General features: G+C 41.5%; 1 protein-coding gene across 5 annotated transcripts in view; it reads right to left on the bottom strand.

Annotated features, from left to right (window-relative positions):
• Positions 1-23,259, bottom strand: part of SGIP1 (SH3GL interacting endocytic adaptor 1) — a 217,906-nt gene that overhangs the window by 128,220 nt on the left and 66,427 nt on the right. For all 5 annotated transcript variants that reach the window (XM_060206371.1, XM_060206368.1, XM_060206367.1 and 2 more), the window contains exon 2: positions 5,266-5,329. In XM_060206371.1, the coding sequence (XP_060062354.1) occupies positions 5,266-5,329 (64 nt within the window). The remainder of the gene's footprint in view (positions 1-5,265; positions 5,330-23,259) is intronic.

Below are 23,259 nucleotides of genomic sequence, written 5' to 3'. Positions count from 1 at the left end.
CAAACAGTAAATGCTTTCTATAGGCTTGGAGTTAGGCAGGGATCGGAGGATTAAATCTAATGGAGAACACATGGGCATCATGGGGAGGGAGGCAGGCAAGTCACTCCAGGCAGTTAACTTGGCCACAACAAGCCAAGACTGTTGTCATCAACAGCTATTGATACCAACTTTATTTTTCATATCAAAAACACTTGTAAAAATGGAGCTTTTTTTTTTTAAACTAGGATTTTCACCTCCTCAGAAAGAACTGGAAGAAAGGCAATTTTTATCAGCGTTGGAGCATATTAAATTCAGAGGCACTGATCCTGGTAAGGAAACTCTTGGGAGCAGCAAGTAATGGGGGTGGTCCAGAGACGGCTGAGGTGATTGGCCTGACTGGTGTTGCCCACTGCTGGTACAGTTCCTATCTGTAGGGGATCTTAAATTACCATTTAAATCCTTTGATCTAAAGCATATCGCAGTGAGAATGATGCACTTAGAGTTTTTAGTTCAAAACACTAATTGTGCAAAGGAGCCCTTATGTTCTCTCTGGATCTTTTGCTTATCTATGGATGGAAGTGGGTGTGTTTTTCTCTAGTATGAAGGTTGTAAGCCTGAAGGTTAAGAGTGTGGGTTTTAGTGCCAGAGTACTTAGACTCAACTTAAATGTCCTCACTTCTCTCTCTCATTCTCTTTCTTTCCTTCTTTATTTTTATTAGTGATTTAATAATGATCAGCAAGATATTGAGATAAGAGGGGTACAATTACACACAATTCCCACCACCAGAGTTCCTTATCTCATCCCCTCCATTGGAAGTTTTCCTATTCATTATCCCTCTGGGAGTATGGACCAAAGATCTTTATGGGGTGCAGAAAGTGGGAAGTCTGGCTTCTGTAATTGCTTCTCCACTAGACATGGGCATTGACAGGTGGATCCACACTCCCAGCCTGTTTTTATCTTTCCCTAGTGGGATAGGGCTCTGGAGAGGTGGGGTTCCAGGACACATTGATGTGGTTGTCTGCCCAGGGAATTCAGGTTGGTGTTATGGTAGCATCAGCAATTTGGTGGCTGAAAAACATTAAGATATAAAGCAGAAAAAATCGTCCTTACTTCTTAAGCCAGGTACTTCACTCCTTTGTCTCTCTGTCTCCTCATCTACTAAATTGTTATGATGAGAGAACATATTCTAAAGTGTTGTTAGAAGATTCAGTGGGGCAATAGAAATAAAAGCCTGGTATCATGCCTAGGACATAGAAAAATGTTTAGAATGACAGTTATTATATAACCTGATTTAGGAAGATAGTGGGGAGAGCTTAGCAGCGTCTGACATTGGCTATCCCTTCATTTCCTCTCTTATCATCTTTATTTTAAGATGACTATTCTTTTTCTTGTCAACATCTATTCATTTCTATTTGAAAGCTAGTTGTCTACTATGGGCAGTTTGCTTCCATAAAAACATACCAGTTACCTCCTGAGACTACAACCCTTTTCCCCTTTACCCTTCCTGTTAGTCTTGAGTGTAATTTTGCCTACCCATGTTTTTCTTCCAGACAGCGATAGCACAGACCTTAGACTCTGCTCTAGAAGACTAGATCCCCATCTTATTCCCTGGGCAGTTTTCAGCAATTTAGTCAACCCTGTTGGAACTGATTTCTCATCTCTAAAAGAGAGATATTACTTATACCCTCACTGAATTACTGTGAGAATTAAAAAGGACCTTATACACACAAAATACCCTCACACAGGGTCAGCCACTTAGCCTAGGCTTTCCCCCCCCCCCCCCAGCATCTCTGTAATGACCAAAATCAGGAAATTCTGGCTTCCTCCCACTCATCACCTAAGGAAGCTCAGCCAGCTGAAGGTCCTTTGGCATCTACCCTAATAGGTTGCTAGGCAACCCTGATAGAGCTGCAACCATGCTGGAAACAGCTTGCCATCATCAACAAGGTTTGGATGATCAAAGTCTGACATTAAGTATTACCCAAAGCTAAAGGGGGCAGCAGCTGGCTAGAGCAGTTCTCAACTTTCTGCAGGAATAATACATGATCCAATTAGAGAGCAAGGAAAATCATGGAAACGCTAAATTCCCACTAAAATGATTGATTCCCACTAAAATGATTTGATTCTCACTAAAATGATGAAACCAGTCTGTGGCTGACTGACTATGATATAAGTAATTTGGGGCATTCAGATTTTAAGAAGTCATGAAGCATGGTTAAGTGCATGTAGCCAGGCACAAGGATCCAGGTTCAAGTCCCCAGTTCCTATCTGCAGGGGGGAAGCTTCATGAGTGGTGAAAACAGTGAGGCAAATATCTCTCTGTCTCTCTCTCCTCCCCCCTTTACCTCCCCACCCCTCTCAATTGCTCTCTGTTCTATCGAATAAATAAAGTTAAAAAAAAGGAATTAAGAAAAGATGTCCAAAAATAAAGTTAAAAAAAAGAAATTAAGAAAAGGTGCTTGGCCATCGATAGCAAATTTTACATTACAGTCCTTAAGAGAGCTATTCAATGCTTACCCAAAGTCATGAAGAATAGCTTTCTTATTCTCCTAACTTTGAAAATGATGGCAGAGCAGGGCCTCAGTCACAGGCAACTATGAGAGAGCTCAGCCTGCCTCTGGGGAGGGCTGTTTGGCCTCTCCTCTTGAAGCGACTTTGTTTCCTTTTTAACTTCCTTCAGACACCAAAGACTACACAAATTCAGCTACATACTGTCTTCAAAGAAACTATGGATTTGCGTGCTGCTGCTGATACTGTCCTGAGATGTGTCTAAGTGTATCCCACCCAAGACAAAGCACATTGTGAGTGACCATAGTTGTCTCTGACAGTCTGACAGTTTGGTGTCTGGTCAGTTAGGGCAATGAAACTCTATCTAGTATAACCACAGGGCTATTGGTTGGAATAAGAGTCAAGTCTTTTTTTTAACTTCTGTGAAAGAACCATCATCACCTTTTCTGGGCAGTTCACATTTAGAAAAAGTCAACTTCTTAAGAAATAATAGAAAAATAAAAACCTCAGAAAAATATTCCTTTCACTTATATAGAAAAAACTCAGGGTCAGAGTAAATGCAATTTTCATGAAATACTTAATTTCTAAAAGAAGTGTCTATGGGCAATTGGTTATCTTGGGTATGATCTTTTAAATATGCAAGGATATGCAAAGAGTTGTTTCTGCCTTTAGTTTCTGTTTTTAAAAATTTTAATTTATATATTTTTCATTTTTTATTATCTTTATTTATTTACTGGATAGAGACAGTCAGAAGTCGAGAAGGAAGGGGGAGGAAGAGAGGAAGAGAGACAGAGAGACACTTGCAGCACTGCTTCACCACTTGCAAAGCTTGGGGGACAGGGGCTCGAACCCAGGTTCTTACATATTATGATATAGATGTCCAACCAGGTGAGCCACCACCCAGTCCCTTTGCCACTAGTTTCTTTTTGCTGTCAAGTAACCTATCATTGTTGTGAGTTCTGTAGTCGATAAACAACTCTGCTTGTACATAATCCTGGCATCTTCAGTAAGAGTTCAGTAAGATGTGACCTACTCTAATTTTTCAAGGTCTATAACCTACTAAATATCCTTTAGGTCACCAGGGGGAAGTATAGAAGTAAGCTGCACCTCTTGTTTCCCAGAATTTGAGGGAAGTGTTGTTACCAAGTTATGAAACGAATCAAACATGTTTGATGATTGAGCATACAACAAAAAGTTTCCAGTTGATAAGACACAGATCTAATTATTTTTATCTTCAAAAACTAGTTTTTCCTAGAATTAGATAGGAAACACAGTAGTGTATGAAATCCAAGAAAACTCAGTGTACTTTTTTTTTTGTTTTCATCAGAGCACTTCTCAGCTCGGGCTTATGGTGGCGTGGGGGATTGAACCTAGAGCTTTAGTGCCTCAGGCATGAGAGTCTCTTTACATAACCATTATGCTATCTACCCCTGTTGTTTATTTTCGGAGGCTCCAGCTGGCCGGGCTAGCTTCACGGGCGAGTAACAGAGACGATCAGAGACATACGGCTAGGCAGGGAAGCTGTATTTCTTTATTCAGGAACAACGATTCATAAACTAACCCAAACTAATCACCAAACAGAACTCTCCTGCCTCCTTCCCCGGCGGCGCCAACAACTCTCGAACTCTGTCACTCTGGAACTCTGTCGGGGTTCCTTCCTGGGGCGGGGACAAGCAGGCCGGCCAAACTAGCAGGACTAAACCACAATCAACTAGAGATGGGGGGGGAAGGGGACCAAACCACTATGAAGAATACCAACCTATTCCCCCTTTTCTTTTTAACTAAATGACTACAGTATCAGGGGTATGGGGAGAACAGAAACCTATATCGTACAGGCATTTTCAAAAAAGAAACTGGCACAAACATGGAGAAACATGTAAGCGAGTAACAAGAACCAGTACACACCAATCCTTCCCTTCACTTCACACTGGCTTTTACTACTCCCCTACTTGTCCCTTCCTGTTTTGTTATATCCTTTAGGTTTATGCCCAAAAGGTTTCTGCTCCATGATAGTCTTTTATAGACTTTGTACATCTTATGCAATTACTAGATAGAAAGATAGAAAAGATGTAGAGATATTGTGAAGAGATGGTTGAGCAGGCTGCGCTTAAACCTATGAGATGAGTCTCTCCAGGTAAGTCTCTCTCTCTAAAGAGGGGTTGAGCACAGGAGGACGCAAAAATCTCACAAGGTTGGCAGCCATTTAAGCCTTCCCTCCTCCACAGAAAGTCCTACATCTTACCACCTGAGCACAACATTCCTTAAAAACATTTAAGCCTGCTCCATTCCATTTTTCTTTACTGTGTCCATTTAAATATAAAGGGATAGGAGATGTTGCTGAGGAATTATTCTGATGCAGTCTCTGCCCCCAGGTTTTACCACGCCCCTGCGAAATCCTAGCAGTGCCCCCTTCAACCAATCCTGGCTCCACACGTCACCCCTGGTTGTCACCCAATAAAAAGTCCCCTCACCACCACCCCCCCTCCTCTCTCTGGGCTCTCGGCTCCCCCTCTCGCAGATCTCGCCCCCTTCTCTCACCCCGCGGTCAGGTAGTGGGGAGGGCCATTGTCGGCTGACTCCACGTGGCCTGACCCCCCCCCCCATCCTATAATAAAGATTTGTGTACTCCTTTGCTCCGGATGTCCTCTCTTCTCCGCGGTGCAGCCCTACACCTGACCGCTACAACATACCCCCACCGGTACTTTTTAAAGTGTCAATATTAACAGCATTTCTCATGCAATAGCTACTTTGGGCAAGAAAATTCTTCAAGTACATACGTAGAATCAGTGTCCTTTTCTTTCTTCCGTATTCCAAAGGCCTTCCTTGTACGTTTTTTCAATCCTGTGAAAAAACAACAAAGGGTCAAGGAGATCCGATTTTTATTTGAATATCCCTAGCAGTATTCAAGTGAACGAATTTTTAAGGTTGCAACACAACAGGTAAGTCTTAATGCATCAAGAGCAATGGAAGCTTCTTTAATTGTCTGTTCAGACGTATTTGCCGCACATCTTCATGTTTTCATTATTATATATATATTTATTTATTTATAAAAAGGAAACACTGACAAAACCATAGGATAAGAGGGGTACAATTCCCACTACCAGAACTCCGTATCCCATCCCCTCCCCTGATAGCTTTCCTATTCTTTATCCCTCTGGGAGTCTGGACCCAGGGCCATTATGATATATTTTAACTTATCTTCAAGGTCTCAGCAATGTAAAATCTTAGCATAAATAATGTAAGAATGTAAAAGAATGGAAAGGAAATCAGGGCCAGGTATAGAAAATATTATAAGATTTTCTTAGCATATTGTTACTCATTACACAAACTGAAAGTCTGCCAAGAAACTAAGTCATAGACATAGAAGAATAGCAATTTTTCTGGTTAGGTATAGTATTGAGATGGGATAATTCCAAGACACTTTATTTATCTATTTATTTATTCCTCCAGTCACTGGGGCTCGGTGTGCTGGCACTATGAATCCACTATTTCTGGTGGCCATTGTTTTTTTCCGTTTTATTGGATAGAACAGAGAAATTGAGAGAGGAGGGGGAGATAGAGAAGGGGAGAGAAAGACAGACACCGCTTGTGAAGCGGCCCCCACCCATGGCAGATGGAGAGCCGGGGTTCAAACCCGGAACCTTGAGCTTCTTACTTGCGCTTCTTACTATGTGTGCTTAACCCAGTGAGTCACCCCATTGTCCAACCTCCCCCTCCCCAACATTGTTTATATAAATGAGACAAAGACAGTGATATTGACATAACACATCTTTGTATTTCATATTCTCATCTCTTTTTTTTTTTTCTGCTTCCTCCTTTCCGTGACTTAATTAGTCTATTAGCAATTCCTTAAACTTCACCTCAATATCTACATTCCAGAATCCTTTTCTCCCTCATGTTCTCTTTACCCCTGGGGAGAAGCTAGAATGTCAGTTTATCCTTCAGTGAAGACTTGCTAAGTACCATCCCCTCAGAGAATATCTCTAGCGGTGGAAGATACTGATGATTCTGTACTCTCCTCACACAATGCTTTTTATTTGAATGTATCAAATTGAACCCCTTCTCACTTCCTGTGCCAACATCACTTGTCAGATTTTCTCAGGGAGAAATCAAGGCTTTTCATTGGTATGTTCTATAAACGGAGAGATGCTGTTCCTTGGTTCTGCATTCTTATCCAGTCAAGGTTCTCCTTGGTATTCTAATGTACTAAATGCCTATATTCTCATAAACAGACTAATTACTGGTAGTTTGGAAAGTTTTCTTGACAGATTGGAAGTGAAAAAACAAAACAAAACACCAACTCTGACTGATCTGTTTGGCACTGTCAGGTGGAACAAAGGATAAGTCACTCACAGAATTAGCAACCTGATGACACCTTCTTCCAAAATATGTGAGTCAGCCCAAGCCCTTAGATTATCTGAGTCATTCATTATCTACCCCTTAGATACCATTCAAAGATAATATATAAAAGGCCTCTGTTCAGCCTAATGTTGCATCTTAGCTGTCATTCCATGTATGACATCTAGGAGTTTAAAATGACAATGTTTGTTTTCACAGTTTTTAAACCTCCTCCCACATAAAACTGTTCTATTGTTTTCCACAGGAGAAATTTATAGTGTAACTTATTGACATTTAAAACTGCCAGCACGATATTTAGAAACATTTTCTCTCCATTTTTCATTTTGATAGTTAAAACCTTTCTTCCAATTTATCTCTAATTGCCTTTGTCCCTCAAAGGGACAAAACACATTTGGGAACAATAATAATCTCCTTTCTATATTTTTTTCTTGACTTTCTAGTTCCACTGGCTTGCCTATGATTCTAATTTTGCTTTATGTTCACAATAAATGCTATATTAACCGATTACTTCTGTTTTTTATAATGTTATAAAACAAATATAACTATTTTTAAAAATATTTATTTATTTATTTCCTCTTTGTTGCCCGTGTTTTTATTGTTGTAGTTATTATTGTTGTTGTTACTGATGTTGTCGTTGTTGGATAGGACAGAGAGAAATGGAGAGAGGCAGGGAAGACAGAGAGGGGGAGAGAAAGATAGACACTACCAGACCTGCTTCACCGCCTGTGAAGTGACTCCCCTGCAGGTGGGGAGGGGGGGGGGCGGGCCTGGAAGTGGGATCCTTCTGCGGGTCCTTGAGCTTAACCCGCTGCCCTACTGCCGACTCCCACAGATACAACTATTATCATATGTTTAACCCCTTATTTTCTGTAACTTGACCACAACATAAGAAATATCATGCCGGGGTCGGGCGGTGGCGCAGTGGGTTAAGCGCACGTGGCGCAAAGCGCAGGGACCAGCGTAAGGATCCAGGTTCGAGCCCTCAGCTCCCCACCTGTAGGGGAGTCGCTTCACGGGCGGTAAAGCAGGTCTGCAGGTGTCTTTCTCTCCCCTCTCTGTCTCCCCCTCCTCTCTCCATTTCTCTCTGTCCTATCCAAAAACAAAGCAACGTCAACAATGGCAATAATAACCGCAACGAGGCTGCAACAACTAGGGCAACAAAAAGGGGGGAAAGAAAAGAAAGAAAGAAAAAAAAGAAATATCATGCCATACTGAAATGATCAGAAAATACACAAAAAATTCCAGTGATTCTGTAATAAGATAATAACAGAACAGGCACTAGTGTAGTTTTCCATAGACTGTATTCTGGTTTTGACTACCTAATATGGATGATAGCTAATATGAACATCCTAAGTTGTTCATTTTCCAGTGAAAAGACACTGGATCAAGATTCAGAATAAAGAGTTTATTCCCAGCATCATTTTAATTGTATAGCTTAATGTGAGCTCTATTCTGGCTGGGTTTCAATCTATCAATCTGTAATAATAAGTCTGTCTATATTAAGGGGTGAGAGATATGTCACACTTTCACAATGTCATGCCCACCCTTAGCTTTCGTTTCACTGAGTCATATTTACATATGTAAAATACAGGGAAAAAATAGAAGATATATAGGAAAATACCAAAAATTTGACATTTCAGAAAGACAGTCCTTATCAAATTATTGAATAAAACTATATTGAAAAACATTTCCCCATGAAAAGAGGAAAGTTCTGGAAAATATGAGAGAGAGTTCTGTAAGACTAAAGCAAACAAAGTTATGAAAGACAAGTTATTTAGGCATCAACTGCTCTTTAAGAAGACTGAGATTGGGATAAACATCAATTGTGTTAAAAGTAAAGGGAGACTGTGGTTATATTTTGGGACATTTACTAACAAATATCCGTTGGGTCCTAGAGGTTATTCAAAGCTAGAGTACATAACTCTACATGCCTGAGGCCCTAAGTTTGAATCTTTGCTACTATATAAAAAAAGGACCAGAGCCTGCCTCCCCCCCCCCCAACCCTCCCGCTTCTCAAAAATACTCAAAGGAATTATTTAAAAGTGAACAATGAGCAATGATAGTCAAAGATCTTATAGGAGTCACATGTTTAAGATATTGTATCGGGAGGCCTTCCTCACTAGGGAAAGATAGAGACAGGCTGGGGGAATGGATCAACCTGCCAATGTCCATGTCCAGCAGAGAAGCAATTACAGAAGCCAGACCTTCCATTTTTCTGCACCTCATAAAAATTTTCATCCCTACTCCCAGAGGGATAAAGAATAGGGAAGTTTCCCATGGAGGGGAGAGGACATGGAACTCTGGTGGTGGGAACTGTGTGTAATTATACCCTTGTAATCTTATAATCTTGTTAATCATTATTAAATCCTTAATTAAAAAAAATTTTAAAGACACTCACTGTATCTGACAATTTGGTATGCTCAGAAACAACTTTCCAGTTCAGACTCCAAAACACTATAAAAATTTTAGAGTTAGGTTTCAGAGGATAACAGTGTCTGTACTAGTTTAAGGATATTTGCCAATTTTATTTTGCCAAAAATGGGAGGTAAAAAAAGCAACTGTTTCTGAGAAATGAAGTGATTTTTCCCTGTTAATATCAAAATAAGAATATCTAAAGGGAAAGAATTTTATTATCTTGATGACAGAGAGCTGGAATGGTTTGTTCTTTCCAAACTATGGAACTGAGAGTATCTTCCTGTCTTAGATCAGGCACACAAAAAGGTTGGCTTGTATTTCTAGTTTCTTTCCTGTTAACTTATACTTTTAAAGATTCCCTTTGGTATCATGGGAGAGGATAGTCATGTCTGGGAACAACAGCAACAATGAAATTAAAAATTAATGATTCTTAAGAGGGTAAGAAAGCTTACTACAGAATAGGTAGTCTTGGATATGATATTTTAAAATAAATAAAATAAAAGATATATAATCTAGCAACATTGTTAGGGAAAAAAACTGCAAAATTATTATAAAGAACACAGAGGGGCCAAGGTGGTGGTGAACTGGGTAAGTGCACACACTACAGTGCACAGGGACCTGGGTTCAAGCCCCTGGCTTCCACCAGCAGAGGGAAAGTGATGAAAGCTTCAAAAGTCATGAAGGAGAGCTGAGGTGTCTCTCTATTTTTTAAAAAATTTTTGGTATTTATCTATTTATTGGACAGAGACAGACAGAAATTGAGAGAAGGGGGTGATAGACACCTACAGCACTGTTTTACTACTCATGAAGCTTTCTCCCTGTAGGTAGGGACTTGGGGGCTCAAACCTGGACCCTTCCACACTGTGACATGTGTGTTTGACCAGGTGCACCACCATCCAACACCCAGGTGTCTCTCTGTCTCTCTTCCTCTATATCTCCCCCACTCCTCTCAATTTCTCTCTGTATATATCCAATAATAAATAAATAAAATTTTAAAATGTGTGTTTTAAATGTAGATTATAGATTTTGGGGGTGAAGGGAGGATGGGGTATCCAGAGGTAACTGCTAACTGGAATATATTTCCAACAAGGGTGACAAAAGTTCTGAATCTATCTGGAGATGTATATGCAGCAATGAATTTATTCAAAATACCAACACATCTTATACTTTATTATTATTATTATTTTATAAAAGGAAACATTGACTAAGCCATAGGATAAGAGGGGTACAATTCCACACAATTCCCACCATCAGAAATCTGTATCCCATCCCCTCCCTTGATAGCTTTCCTATTCTGGGAGCATGGACCCAAGGTCATGGTGGGGTGCAGAAGGTAGAAAGTCTGGCTTCTGTAATTGCTTCCCCACTGAACATGGGTGTTGACAGGTTGATCCATACTCCCAGTCTGCCTCTCTCTTTCCCTAGTGAGGCGGGGCTCTGGGGAAGTGGAGCTCCAGGACACATTGGTGGGGTTGTCTGTCCAGGGAAGTCTAGTTGGCATCATGCTAGCATCTGTAACCAGCTGGCTGAAAAGAGAGTTAACATACAAAGCCAAACAAATTGTTGACCAGTCATGAACCTAAAGGCTGGAATAGTGCAGATGAAGAGTTGGGGGGGGGTCCTCCATTTTGTAGATAGTTAATAGGCATATCTTAGTTATATTCCAAAAGGCCTGTGGCTATACTAGTTTTTTTTTTTTTTCCATGAGTCTGAAATCTGATATGCAGGTGGATTCAAGTTATTGTCTGAGGAGATGATGTCATGGCTGGAAAAAGGACCAGAAAGCTGGATCAGAGAAGAAAGTAGCTCCCAAATATGGGAAATGAATGGCTAATGGCAGGAGACAGCAGAGCAGAGGATTTGCTTGTGAGAGACTTCAGGTTTGCTTGCTGTCACAACAGAGCTGAATGCTGCTCTGATCTCCCTCTCTCCTCCTCTCTCTTTTTCATAGACATTTCAATCTTGGGAGTCAGGCAGTAGCGCAGCAGGTTAAGTGCAGGTGGTGCAAAGCGCAAGGACCAGCATAAGGATCCTGGTTTGAGCCCCCGGCTCCCCACCTACAAGGGAGTCACTTCACAGGCGGTCTGCAGGTGTCTATCTTTCTCTCCCCCTGTCTGTCTTCCCCTTCTCTTTCCATTTCTCTCTGTCCTATCCAACAACAACAACATAAAATATAACGACAACAATAAAACAACAAGGACAACAAAAGGGAATAAATAAATAAATAAATAAATGTAAATAAAAAATTCAAAAAAAGGAAAATGGTCCTAATGGGAATTTTTATATATGTACAGTAAAAAAAGAAACAGAACATACCAATCAGATTCAAGATCTCACCAATGGGAAAAGATGAGAATGAATGGGGAAGAAAAGCACAAAACAGGACAGACTGACTGCAAAGTCAAGATGTCTGTATTGCTGACTTGTTTCCTTCTGTCAAATTCGAACTATCTACCAAAGAAGCAAAGATCTGTAAACGCGGGTTCACGATACCATCCATGATTTACACAGGTCAATCTCTATAATAATTGTCCTAAGAACCTCCTTTTTTCTTCCTCTTTGTATAGCAGATGTTTAACAGATGTTGTCAAAGTGTATATATATATATTTTTTATTAATGTTTTATATTCGACAGTAAATACAATAGTTTGTACATGCATAACATTCCCCAGTTTCCCATATAACAGAACAACCCCCACTAGGTCATTTATCATCCTTCATGGACCTGTATTCAAAGTATATTTTTATTCTGTCACTTGTTTATCTCTTCTCTAAGGATCACAGTATGACACTGATTTCTACTATATAGCAAGATTCTGAGTCAACCACTTCACGCATGTAGGTGTCTGTCTTTACTTCTACTGTTCCACAGTGTTTCATGAATAGAATATTTCTTAAAATTATTTTTCAAGAACCCTCCTGCACTGCTGGTGGGAATGTAAATTGGTCCAACCCCTGAGGAGTGCAGTCTGGAGAAGCCCAAAAGGCTAGAAATAGACCTACCCTATAACCCTGCAATTCCTCTCCTGGGATTATATCCTAAGGAACCACACACACCCATCCAGAAAGATCGGTGTACACCTATGTTCACAGAAGCACAATTTGTAATAGCCAAAACCTGGAAGCAACCCAGGTGTCCAACAACAGATAAGTGGCTGAGCAAGTTGTGGTATATATACACAATGGAATACTACTCAGCTATAAAAAATGGTGACTTCACCCTCTTCACCCCATCTTGGATAGAGCTTGAAGGAATCATGTTAAGTGAGATAAGTCAGAAAGGGAAGGATGAATATGGGATGATCTCACTCATAGACAGAAGTTGAAAAACAAGATCAGAAGGGAAAACTCTAAGCAGAACTTGGACTGGAGCTGGTATCTTGCACCAAAGTAAAAGACTCTGGGTGGGGGGGTGGGAATTCAGGTCCTAGAACATGATGACAGAGGAGGACCTGGTGGGGGTTGTATTGTTATGTGGAAATATTATGCATGTACAAACTGTTGTATTTTACTGCCAACTATAAACCATTCATCCCCCAATTAAAATGTTTAGAAAATCATTTTCTCAATTGTACTGAAAGAAAGGCATTAAGAGTTCTGGATCCACCGGAGGCTGGACAACATACTCTATCTACCACCTGAAGAAGATGGGTCTTGAAATTGGTGCAACTCAGAATCTTCCTATTGATGACCACAGAATGCAAGTTCTGACCTACAGGGATGCAGATGTTACATAGGTTCCTATACTGAATATGGGCTCCAGAGTAAATCGATGGGGTTTACAGGCAACAAAATTTATACACTTTTATATCCTTTTGTTGCCCTGGTTGTTTTTTTATTGTCGTAGTTATTACTGGTGTCGTTGTTGTTGGATAGGACAAAGAGAAATGGAGAGGGGAGGGGAAGATAGAGAGGGGGAGAGAAAGACACCTGCAGACCTGCTTCACCGCCTGTGAAGCGATTCCCATGCAGGTGGGGAGCCAGGGGCTCGAACCAGGATCCTTATGTAGGTCCTTGCACACTGTGCCTGCCACCTGCGTTTAACCCGCTGCGCTACCACCTGACTCCCCATGGAGCAGATCTATGTGAATGCAGACGTTAAGATAGGGAGCAGAAACTAGGAATGGAATGGGGTGGGGGCCGTCTATGAGATCACGATATTTTTAGGTCAACAAGGACTTGTGCGATGGCAGACAAAAAATTCAACGTAGCTCCGAGTGGGTGTCATAAAAGAAAGTTAGCAGGTATCGTTTAATAGCAACTAACACAGCTATTTAGTATGGGAACTACTGTCCCATTGACTCTCTACTGGGGGCCATGAGTAGTTGTTGGCTTCTAGTCACACAAGGCAGTTAATGCCAGCCCACATGCAGAAGAACCACCTATGTTAACTTGACTCTATCCTCCTCATTTGGGGAAGTACCATCTCTTAGTCATCACAATATATTTAGTCCTCTTTTTTTCATTTTGCCTCCAGGGTTATTGCTGGGGCAATGCAGGGTTATTGCCTGCACTATGTATGAATCCACTGCTCCTGGAGGCCATTTTTTGCCTCTTTGTTGCCCTTGTTGTTTATCATTGTTGTTGTTACTATTATTGTTGTTGTTGGACAGGACAGAGAGAAACCGAGAGAGGAGGGGAAGACAAAGACGGGGAGAGAAAGACAGACACCTGTAGACCTGCTTCACCGCCTCTGAAGTGACTCCCCTGCAGGTGGGGAGCCAGGGGCTTGGGCTTGAACCGGTATCCTTCTGCCAGTGCTTGCGCTTTGCGCCACGTGTGCTTAACCCACTGTGCTACCGCCTGGCCCCCATATTTAGTCCTCTTATTATACATAAACTGGTTCTTGCATCACCTATGCCAAAGTAATGACTGGCTCTCTCTTTCTCTCATTAAATTGATAAATCATCACACATACCCCCCCATATCAATTATTCCAACCACAGATCTGAGCTTCCTAGAGAGGGAGAGAGGAGGAGAGTGATTAAAAGGTGAGGGAAATTCAGGGGTCTTTGGTGTTGGGATGGTGGGTCTGTGGTGGTGGGCAGGATGTGGTAACATACATTTGAAGAGTGAAGCTCTACTTCTAGAAACATGTGCAGTGCCATAAACCACAAAGTTAACCTCAATAAGACATAAAAATAAAGGAAAAAAGCAGAAAAGCACAATTGGGAAAAAACCACTGTCTTTCTAGTTGAGAGAAATTAAGCTTCGTGTTTCTGAAGCACAAGATGTTGTATTTTGTGTGCCTACATCATTGCATGCTAACCAGTCGACATAAGATCTGGTGAATACTTGCTAAATAGCTTCTTCCTGTAATCAGTGTGAATTCTGAGCTTAAGTCTCCATGAGGTTGGATGGTTACATAAAGGTGAATGTAATGGAATGACTTTTTCTGGGGGGAGGAGGGTGGGGAATGGAGGCCAAACATTTGGTTCTGGTAATAAAAAACAGACAAATGTGATTGCCCTGGGCATAATGCCTCGGACTGACAACACTAGTCTGGCAACATCTATTCATTACGATGCTCACTGTATTTCTGTCATGAAAGATTAAGCTGTTTTGCATATCAGCTCTTTCTGTAGTTTAAATATAGGTACTATGGTTCAATTCAGATTCTTTGTTAAAAATCCATTAAGACAGAGACCACAGCCTCCCATGATTTTTTTTAAAAATATATTTGTGATTTCTGGTACCCAGACTATAGCCTAGGCTATGGAAGATGTTTCATGTGAGTGAGTATTAGGAAGTATGGAAAGCCAAGTTCATTGTCTAGCAATACCTGGCATGGGGTTGCCAATTCAATAGATATATTTTGGCTATTATATATTATTTGTAATTTTAGACAAAATTTCAAAGTTAGTAGGTATGAAGCCACCATTCCCAGTGGCCACTCCCCCCACCCCCACTTTTATTCTTTCATTCTAATTTTAATTAGATAGGACAGAGAGCAATTGAGAGAGGAGGGGGAAATAGAGAGGAGAGAGAAAGACAGACACCTGCAGACCTGCTTTACCACCTGGACCCCTGGTATGCACTCTTTAGTTCAAATGCCTTAACTTTATTTTTGTTTCTCAAAGGCAATCCAGGTAATCTTTGGGCTTGTTAACACGAAGTCTCATCACAAGGTAGTACCACATTCTGATTTGAGTAGATTAGGAGAAATGTGCAGCTTAATGACACACTCCATCACTTTGGAGTTTAAAAGACATTGAGCAGAGAGCACTAATCAGCTCTGGTGTATGGTGGTGCTGGGATTGAACTTGGGGCTTTGGAGCCTAATGCACGAGAGTCTCCTTGCATAACCATTATGCTATTTACCACCCCACCTGCCCCATAGCTCTATTCTTTTGGGAATGAAAATACAATGTCAATATCTGAAAACAATCCAAATTTCAAAATGTCATGCTTTCCTAAGCTATGGCTCTAGTAATAAACTCAATCCAAGGCTCAAGAAAATGAATTCACTAGCATCTATCACAAAAGATACATGGGAATTAAACGACTCAGTAAGAAAAACAACCATCTTCTGTCACAGGCAGGTGTAACACGGATGAAGCCTTTACTAAGTGTGAGTCTGTCACAAATTCGAATCAGCTGGTCTTCCCAGCATGCTCTGACAACAAGCCAGTGTCACTTCGACTTGGAGAATTTGGAGTTTCTCGATTCCAGCCTGGTGGGAAGACACACAGGCTGCTCGGTAAATAAAGCCTTAGCTACTAGAGAAAGCAACTTGATCTGTTGTACGAGACCCGTGTTCTATAAATATTGCCCTCTTTTTCTTTTTGCCTCCTTCTCTTTCTCCAATCCATTAAGCCTGCTGTCTCCTCCATCTCTAGCTCTCCTCAGCCTAACATTGGTGTATAGAAATAACTGAAGTTCATGACCCTACTCAGATGGACTCTTGTTTTCAGGCATAAACAGAAAAAAAAAAAACAACAACCACAATTGAATTGTCATTGACTAAATCTCATTTTCGAAGCACCACATTTTCAAGAGATAAATCTAAAAGGAAGCACAGTGAAAAACAGTGCACATCATCTTATGCGCCCTCAATTTTTTTTTTTTTTAGAATTTCATCCAGTGTGGAAAGAGCAGAGCAAGTCATTTGGTAAGATCTTTCCATTGCTACTACATACACCATATACTGCTTGGTTATAGTCCTCAAAGGTGATTTGCAAAGGACAGCTAGACCCTGCCCTCCATATATCTGCTTGCTTTCTCCTCCAATAAATGAGATGATCCCAAGGCTCTCCCAGAGCTGACTGCCTTGTCTCTCTGCACACAGAGCCACCCCAGGACTCCCAGGGGGCCACTCTGACCTCCGTCACCCAAGGCCAGGGAGGCGGGAGACCTGGAGCGAGAGCCCGCACATCACCAGAGAAACTGTATGCTTAATTCAAAGTTTGCCAGCATCCTAGTTAGGCTTCCCTAGATATTTCTCCTCTGAAGCTCTTTTGGCAACTCAAGTTAGCTCTACATCTGTCTTTTCTATATCCACTTGAACACATACACATCAAATTCTCACTGACATTGGGTTTAAGAGTAACACTGCCATGTGATTTCAGTAACTATTCACTGATTGACAAAAAGGTTCCATTGGGGGCAGGTGATGGCACACCTGGTTTAGCACACGTTACAATGCACAGGTGCCCCAACCTTGTACTCGCTGAACTTGATCGCCAGATCTTGGCAGCTCTCAGATGATAAAGGAGGTCATCAAACAGAAATTGACCGAATGTTGAGGATGACAAGTGACATTTTATAACTAGTTCAAATGGCTTACCAAGAGTTCTTAATCTCATTGTCTGTCCTTTCTCAGAGTCACTTCACAGCCCAGTGATACTACGCTATCAATAACTCCTCTCCTTCCTAACAATGTGCCACTCTAGCCTCTAGGTATGACACTTCTCGTCCCCATACCTGGCTGAAACTCCTTTTATTTTATTTCCCTTTTTGTCTTTCTTTTGTTTGAAAGGACCGAGAGACATTGAGAGGGAATGAGGAAGAGGGGGGGGGTAGAGAAGGATAGATAGAGAGAGAGAGACATCTGCAGCACTGCTTCATCACATGTGAGGCTCCCCCACTGCAGGTGGGGACCCAGAGTCTAACCCAGGCCTTTGCATATGGTAATGTACCACTGCACCATTGCACTTCCTTTTACTTTACTTTTATTTTTTGAATTATCTTTATTTATTTATTGAATAGAGATAGCCAGACATTGAGAGGGAAGAGGGAGATAGAAAGGAAGAGAGACAGAGAGACACCTGCAGCCCTGCTTCACCACTCGCAAAGCTTTCCCTCTGCAGGTGAGGACCGGGGGACTTGAACCCGATTCCTTACATATTGTAACGTGTGCTCAACCAGGTGTGCCACCATCCAGGCCCTTCCATTTACTTTTAAAGATTTGTTTAGTTTATTTTTATGAGAGAATGAAGAGGAGAGGAGTAGGGAGGGAAGGGGAGGGGAGAAGGGAGAGAGGGGAGGGGAGAGAGGGGAGGGGAAAGAGGGGAGAGAGGAGGGAGAGGGGAGGCGAGAGAGGGGAGGAGGGGAGAGGGGAGGGGGAGGGGAGAGAAGGGAGGGGAGGAGAGGAGGGGAGACTGCTCATCTCTGGCATAAGGTGGTGCTGGTGATTGAACCTGTAGCATCTGTGGTCTCAGACATGTACATTCTCTGCTCTAATGGGGTGATATATCTCCCAGAATAAACAAAACTAATGCAGACTTAGAATAAAATTTAATCCTCATCTTTGAAAAGGTCACTTTGGTTGCAAGGTCTAGCTGGAGCTGGTTTTCTTGCTGCTTCTTAATCTCCAAACTGCCCAAGACTTGCCATTCACTGTCAGGACTGCCACTTACAGGAAGGACTCAGGGGTTGCTCTCTTTTTGCGTCTCCAGTTGACAGCAGAATGATCAGCCAATGGTATGTACCAGATGAGCATCTGAACAAACGAAACCTCTTCAAATTGAAGGAAAATAAAATCTTAAAATACCCTTGTTGAGATTGTGGGTCATAATAACACAGCTTTGTAAAGAGACTTAAAAAATTAAATTCGTATAAGTTCACTGAAGTGAACTTTCTCTCTGTCCTATCCAATAACAACATCAAATCAACAACAATAGTAACCATAACAACGATAAAACAATAAAGACAATGAAAGGGGAAAAAAATGAATCCAGGAGCAGTGGATTCATGGTGCAGTCATGAGCCCCAGCAATAACCCTGGAGGCAAAAAGGAAAAAAAAAAAAAAAGACTGTTAAAGGCTATAGAACAAAAGCAGAGCAAAAAAAAAAAAAACTCATGGAAACTGTGTTTTAAAATATTCATCACAATAGTGGCCAACTTGTGTCAAATCTTATAAAGGTTCTAATAGCATTTATTGGGCCTAGGGGTTTAATATTGTCTGCTCCTCTGGGGGTGAGGTGGGGGGATACAGTATCAAAGATAATTTCTGTGAGGCCTGAAGGGGAAATCTAGGTTCTCTTCAGTGTTAAATTAGAGCTTGCTGGGTTAAAATAGATCCCAAGTGTCTAATTCTTTGAAAGACAGGATCAGTCATTTAGCTACAGGAAACCAGAGGAGAGAATGGTGTTCTCTTGGACACCTCAGGGTCTCCCTAGCTACAGTTGCCAAAAGCTGTTTAAATGTGGTTCTAGCCCTTATTCAGACTGAACACAAATCCTCACAACACAGTATCTTGAACATAGTTTCTCCAGATTAAGAGAGGTAGCAAGCCACTCAATCAGCACAGATATTTCTGAAGTTAAATAAAATCCTTAGAGTGGAAATGCATCTCTGCATTGTCATTTAAACTTGGAAAGGAGGCCACTGAAGAACTGGGGTGCCAGGCTAGCGTAAGGGTGTTTCTTCCCGGGCACGTGCTCTCTGGGTTGGAGAGAAATCGACCACAGCCAACCTGGGCTGCTGCTTACTCAGCGACGCGGGAGAGAGACCAGGAACGTGTGGTGGAAAGGGAACACAATGTGTCTTTATTGATCAGAGGCAACGCTTTTACCTATTAGAACCAGAAGCGGCAAGTCAGAAAAGGAAATGGCTAGAAAAGGGGTGGAGAAAAGAAAAGAGTGGGCTAAGGCAGAAACTCCCTGAGCAACTGTTGCGAAGGTTTTAACCGGTGGGATTAATTAATACCCTGCAGGCAGGGCGGGTCTGGAGGTAGAAAGAAGATAGATCAAAGGTAGGGATCTTTCAGGCAAAACAATGATTATGTAAATAGGCCATAGTGTCAGCAATGGAGGATGGGGGGGGGGGGTCTGGCTTAAGGCCCAACACTGAGAAGAACATATGAATTTGTAAGAGACAGCCAGAGGGGATGGATCTAGGATGCCAGGTTTTGGTCTCAGTTCTGCCTCTGGCTTGCTATGAACTTTTTGCCAGATCACTCGTAACCAGGGGTGCAGACTTCAACAAGTCAGTAAAACTCCATGGTCTCCACTTTTTTGAACATAAAGTTAGACTGGTGGCATCTACTTTATGGAATTTCAGAGGAAGAAGTGAGATAACTTGCCTGATTTGTTTCCCAGTATCCTAGGACAGAAGTGTCCAACCTCATTTGATATTTAAGTAAGATTCTTTTAAAGTAGAAATACATACGGTATAGCTCCCCTTACTAAGTAGTTAGCTACAAGCTAACATGTGAGTAGTGCTTGGTACATAACAGATGAGGAAATAAATACACATAAATTTAAAGGAATTAATCTCACTGTCTTTGTAAGTAGACACAATTAGCCGTCTAGGTGTGCTTATTGGGCCCTGCTCAGATCACTGCCAACTGCACTGCGGTCTTTCTAGCTGCTTCTCATTTACAAGAACCATCTGCACCCTGCAGTGCAAAGCCAGGGCTCAGTCATCTGAAAGGCTGTGGTATGGGCTCAAGTTGAAAGAGTGAAGCGTCTTCAGTTTTCTTCAGTCTCTGGTACATATCAGAGCATTTCCCATGAAACTTTTGAGTATCCTCTGGCATCACTGGTACGATCGGGTTCTTTGATTCACAATTTGGGAACTGTAGCCCTGGTACATAGTCGACATGTAGGCGAGTTCTGAACTAGAAGAAGTATCTCTTTAAATAATTTCATGATTTGTTCATTTTCATTTCTTTCCTATACAAATCTGAACAGAATTCATGGAGAGAACATTCAATCTGTTTAAATGAACTTTATTATTTATTTATTTTTAAAATTTTATTTATTCCCTTATTTTTTTATTGTTGTAGTTATTATTGTTGTTGTTGTTGATGTCGTTGTTGTTGGATAGGACAGAGAGAAATGGAGAGAGGACGGGAGGACAGAGAGGGGGAGAGAAAGACAGACACTTGCAGACCTGCTTCACTGCCTGTGAAGTGACTCCCCTGCAGGTGAGGAGCCGGGGGCTCGAACCGGGGTCCTTAGACCAGTCCTTGTGCTTTGTGCCATGTGTGCTTAGCCTGCTGCGCTATTGCAACTCCCCTGAACTTTATTTTAATGAGAGAGAGAGTGGGGGGAGAGATAGCAAGCACCTCAATGTTCAGTGTTCAGTGCTGCCAGGAATTGACCTCAAAGCCTCAGGCATAAAAGTGTTTTTGCATGACCATTTGTTCTGTCTTTGAGAAAACAAATATAAATAATCTAATTTTCCTTTTCTTGCGGATTAAAAGGCCATTTTACCATCAAAACAGGTAACTAGCATCAGCATGCAAATGCCAATCAATATATCTGGTCACAGGTTGTCTGGATGTATTAATTATTATAAATGGGGACAAATCACTTTTAAAAATATACACACACATCCAAGAAAATATCCTCTCCCTACACAGGCCATTTGTGATCTTGCTCTGCTTGTACTACAAAGGGATTAAAAGCTGTTCACAATTTGCCAGCTGCATATGGCCCCACTTCTTAAGGAATGTGTATTTAAAAGGAAAAACATTCCGTTTGGGGGAATTTTGTTACGCAAGATGAAAACATTTCTGCGAGCCTATGAATCACACAGAGATGAGGTAGAGCTGAGGAGGGAACATAATGTGAATGTACAAACTCCGTCTGATTTGGCACGGATGGCAGAGAGAGTACTCTAGAAAAAAAAAACTCCGCATTCTGAGAAGGCGAATTAGCACCTAAGCACCAACTCTAGGGCTCCATCTTGTGTCAGTGACAACTTACTATCAGTGGCTCTCTGAAGGGTTATGTGAACAAGCCTTCTGAGGGGGGAAATTCAGGCTCCTCAGAAAGTTAAGTGCCATGACTCACCAGTCATGCCTGTCATAGACTCAGGTACAGATACTGAATGTCTATGCCCTACTGCTGCCAGAATGCTCCTTTTCATCCACGCTGGGACGGAGGGGGCCAGGATAGCTCGGTCTTCTTGCTTACTCAGTTCCGGGAGCTGTCACAGAGCTAGTACACCACTTAGATACCTCAGGTCACAGAGATCCCAGGTTCAATCCCTCACATCACCATAAGCCAGAATTGAGCCCTACTGCTCTGGTTTCTCCCTCATACTCTTTAAAAATAAAATAAATAAAATAAAATCTTAAAACATAGGTAAGACGGGTGTCAGCAGTGTGCACTTGAGGACATATGTTACATTGTACAAGGGACCCATGCTCAAGTCCCCTCTCCCCACCTGCAGGGGAAAGCATCACCAGGGTGAAGCAGTGCTGCAGGTGTCTCTCTTCCTCTCTAGAGCTCCTTCTCTCTCAATTCCTCTCTCTCTCTCTATCAAAAATATATAAAACAAATAGCTATAAACCAGCACTCTCAAATTTGAAATAAAGTTTCAGATTTGTAAAACTCTGGAGTAACAGCTTTCTGAAAGCTATAAAATCGATGATTTGTGTCAAATGATGGTATAAATATATCAGTAGGAACAATCCCCATGGTAAAAAAAAAATTAAGAAATGTCATGTGAGGCCTAAAATATCTGAACATTATTATTTTCTAATTCTGAAGGAATCTTTCCATTGATTCAAACTTAACTGCTAGAAGTTAGTTGCAAGATGCAGAAGGCTCCTTACAGGTGACTTACATTTTTAAAGATGATTTGTGAGAACCAATAAAGAGAAGCCCTGTGTAGCCTCGTCATTGGAAACAGCACAGATAGGTTAAAATGTGCTTTAAGCTAAAAACAGGGACTGATGACTTCATTGTGGCTTAAGTCCCAGAATGACAAACATTTCTCTTCCTGTAAAAATGAGTTGTTGGTCATAGCTGCCTGAATCCAGGCAGTGATGAGTCCAGGCTCATCAAGAACATAATCTAGTTGCTTCCTAATGTCTCTCCCAGGTATTGATCGAGGTATTGGTACCTCTGGGACATTAGTTTGCTATCACTAAGGTTAGACCTAAAAAAAAAAAAAGCCTACATCAATAAAAAAGTTAAATGGCCTGCAAGAAATATAATACAAACAATAGTCAGAAAAGATCATTGAGAGGGAGGAGAAGCTAGAGAGGGGAGGAGAAGAATGGGAAGTGGAGAGAGAGACACCTGCAGACCCGCTTCATCACTTGTGAAGTGACCTCCTGCAGGCGGCACCAGAGGTTCCAACACGCATCCTTGTGCATGTCCTTGCGCTTTGTACTATGTGCGCTTAACCAGATGCGCCACCCACCTGGCCCCCAAAGACTTAAATTAGGCTAAAAGGACTGGGTAGAACTTTGATATTTGGAAAATGTGGATTTTTTATAGTCGTGGGCTGTTTATGTAGTCAATCATTCGCATGACACTTGAAGATGAGTCCCTTAAAATGTCTTTACATACATACATTTAAAAATATGTTGTAAGACACACTAGGTCTTCAGGGTCTAGGACTAGATATGAAGGATGGGGTAGTAAAAGAAGGTGATTTTCACAGGCTTGCACTGTAAGCATTCTTTGGACGGTAGATGTTGGAGAGGTATAAATTCCCATCACAAGCGCAAGAGCTCCTGAGAAAATCTGTCTTTATGGAATTTATGACCTAAATAGTTCAACTGTCTATATTCCCTTTAGGACTCTTGACCTTA

The sequence above is a fragment of the Erinaceus europaeus genome, chromosome 13 (genome assembly GCF_950295315.1).
Source record: "Erinaceus europaeus chromosome 13, mEriEur2.1, whole genome shotgun sequence".
Taxonomy (NCBI): Eukaryota; Metazoa; Chordata; class Mammalia; order Eulipotyphla; family Erinaceidae; genus Erinaceus; species Erinaceus europaeus.
The sequence above is the reverse complement of the archived record's forward strand: the minus strand, read 5'-3'. Positions and strand labels throughout refer to the sequence as shown.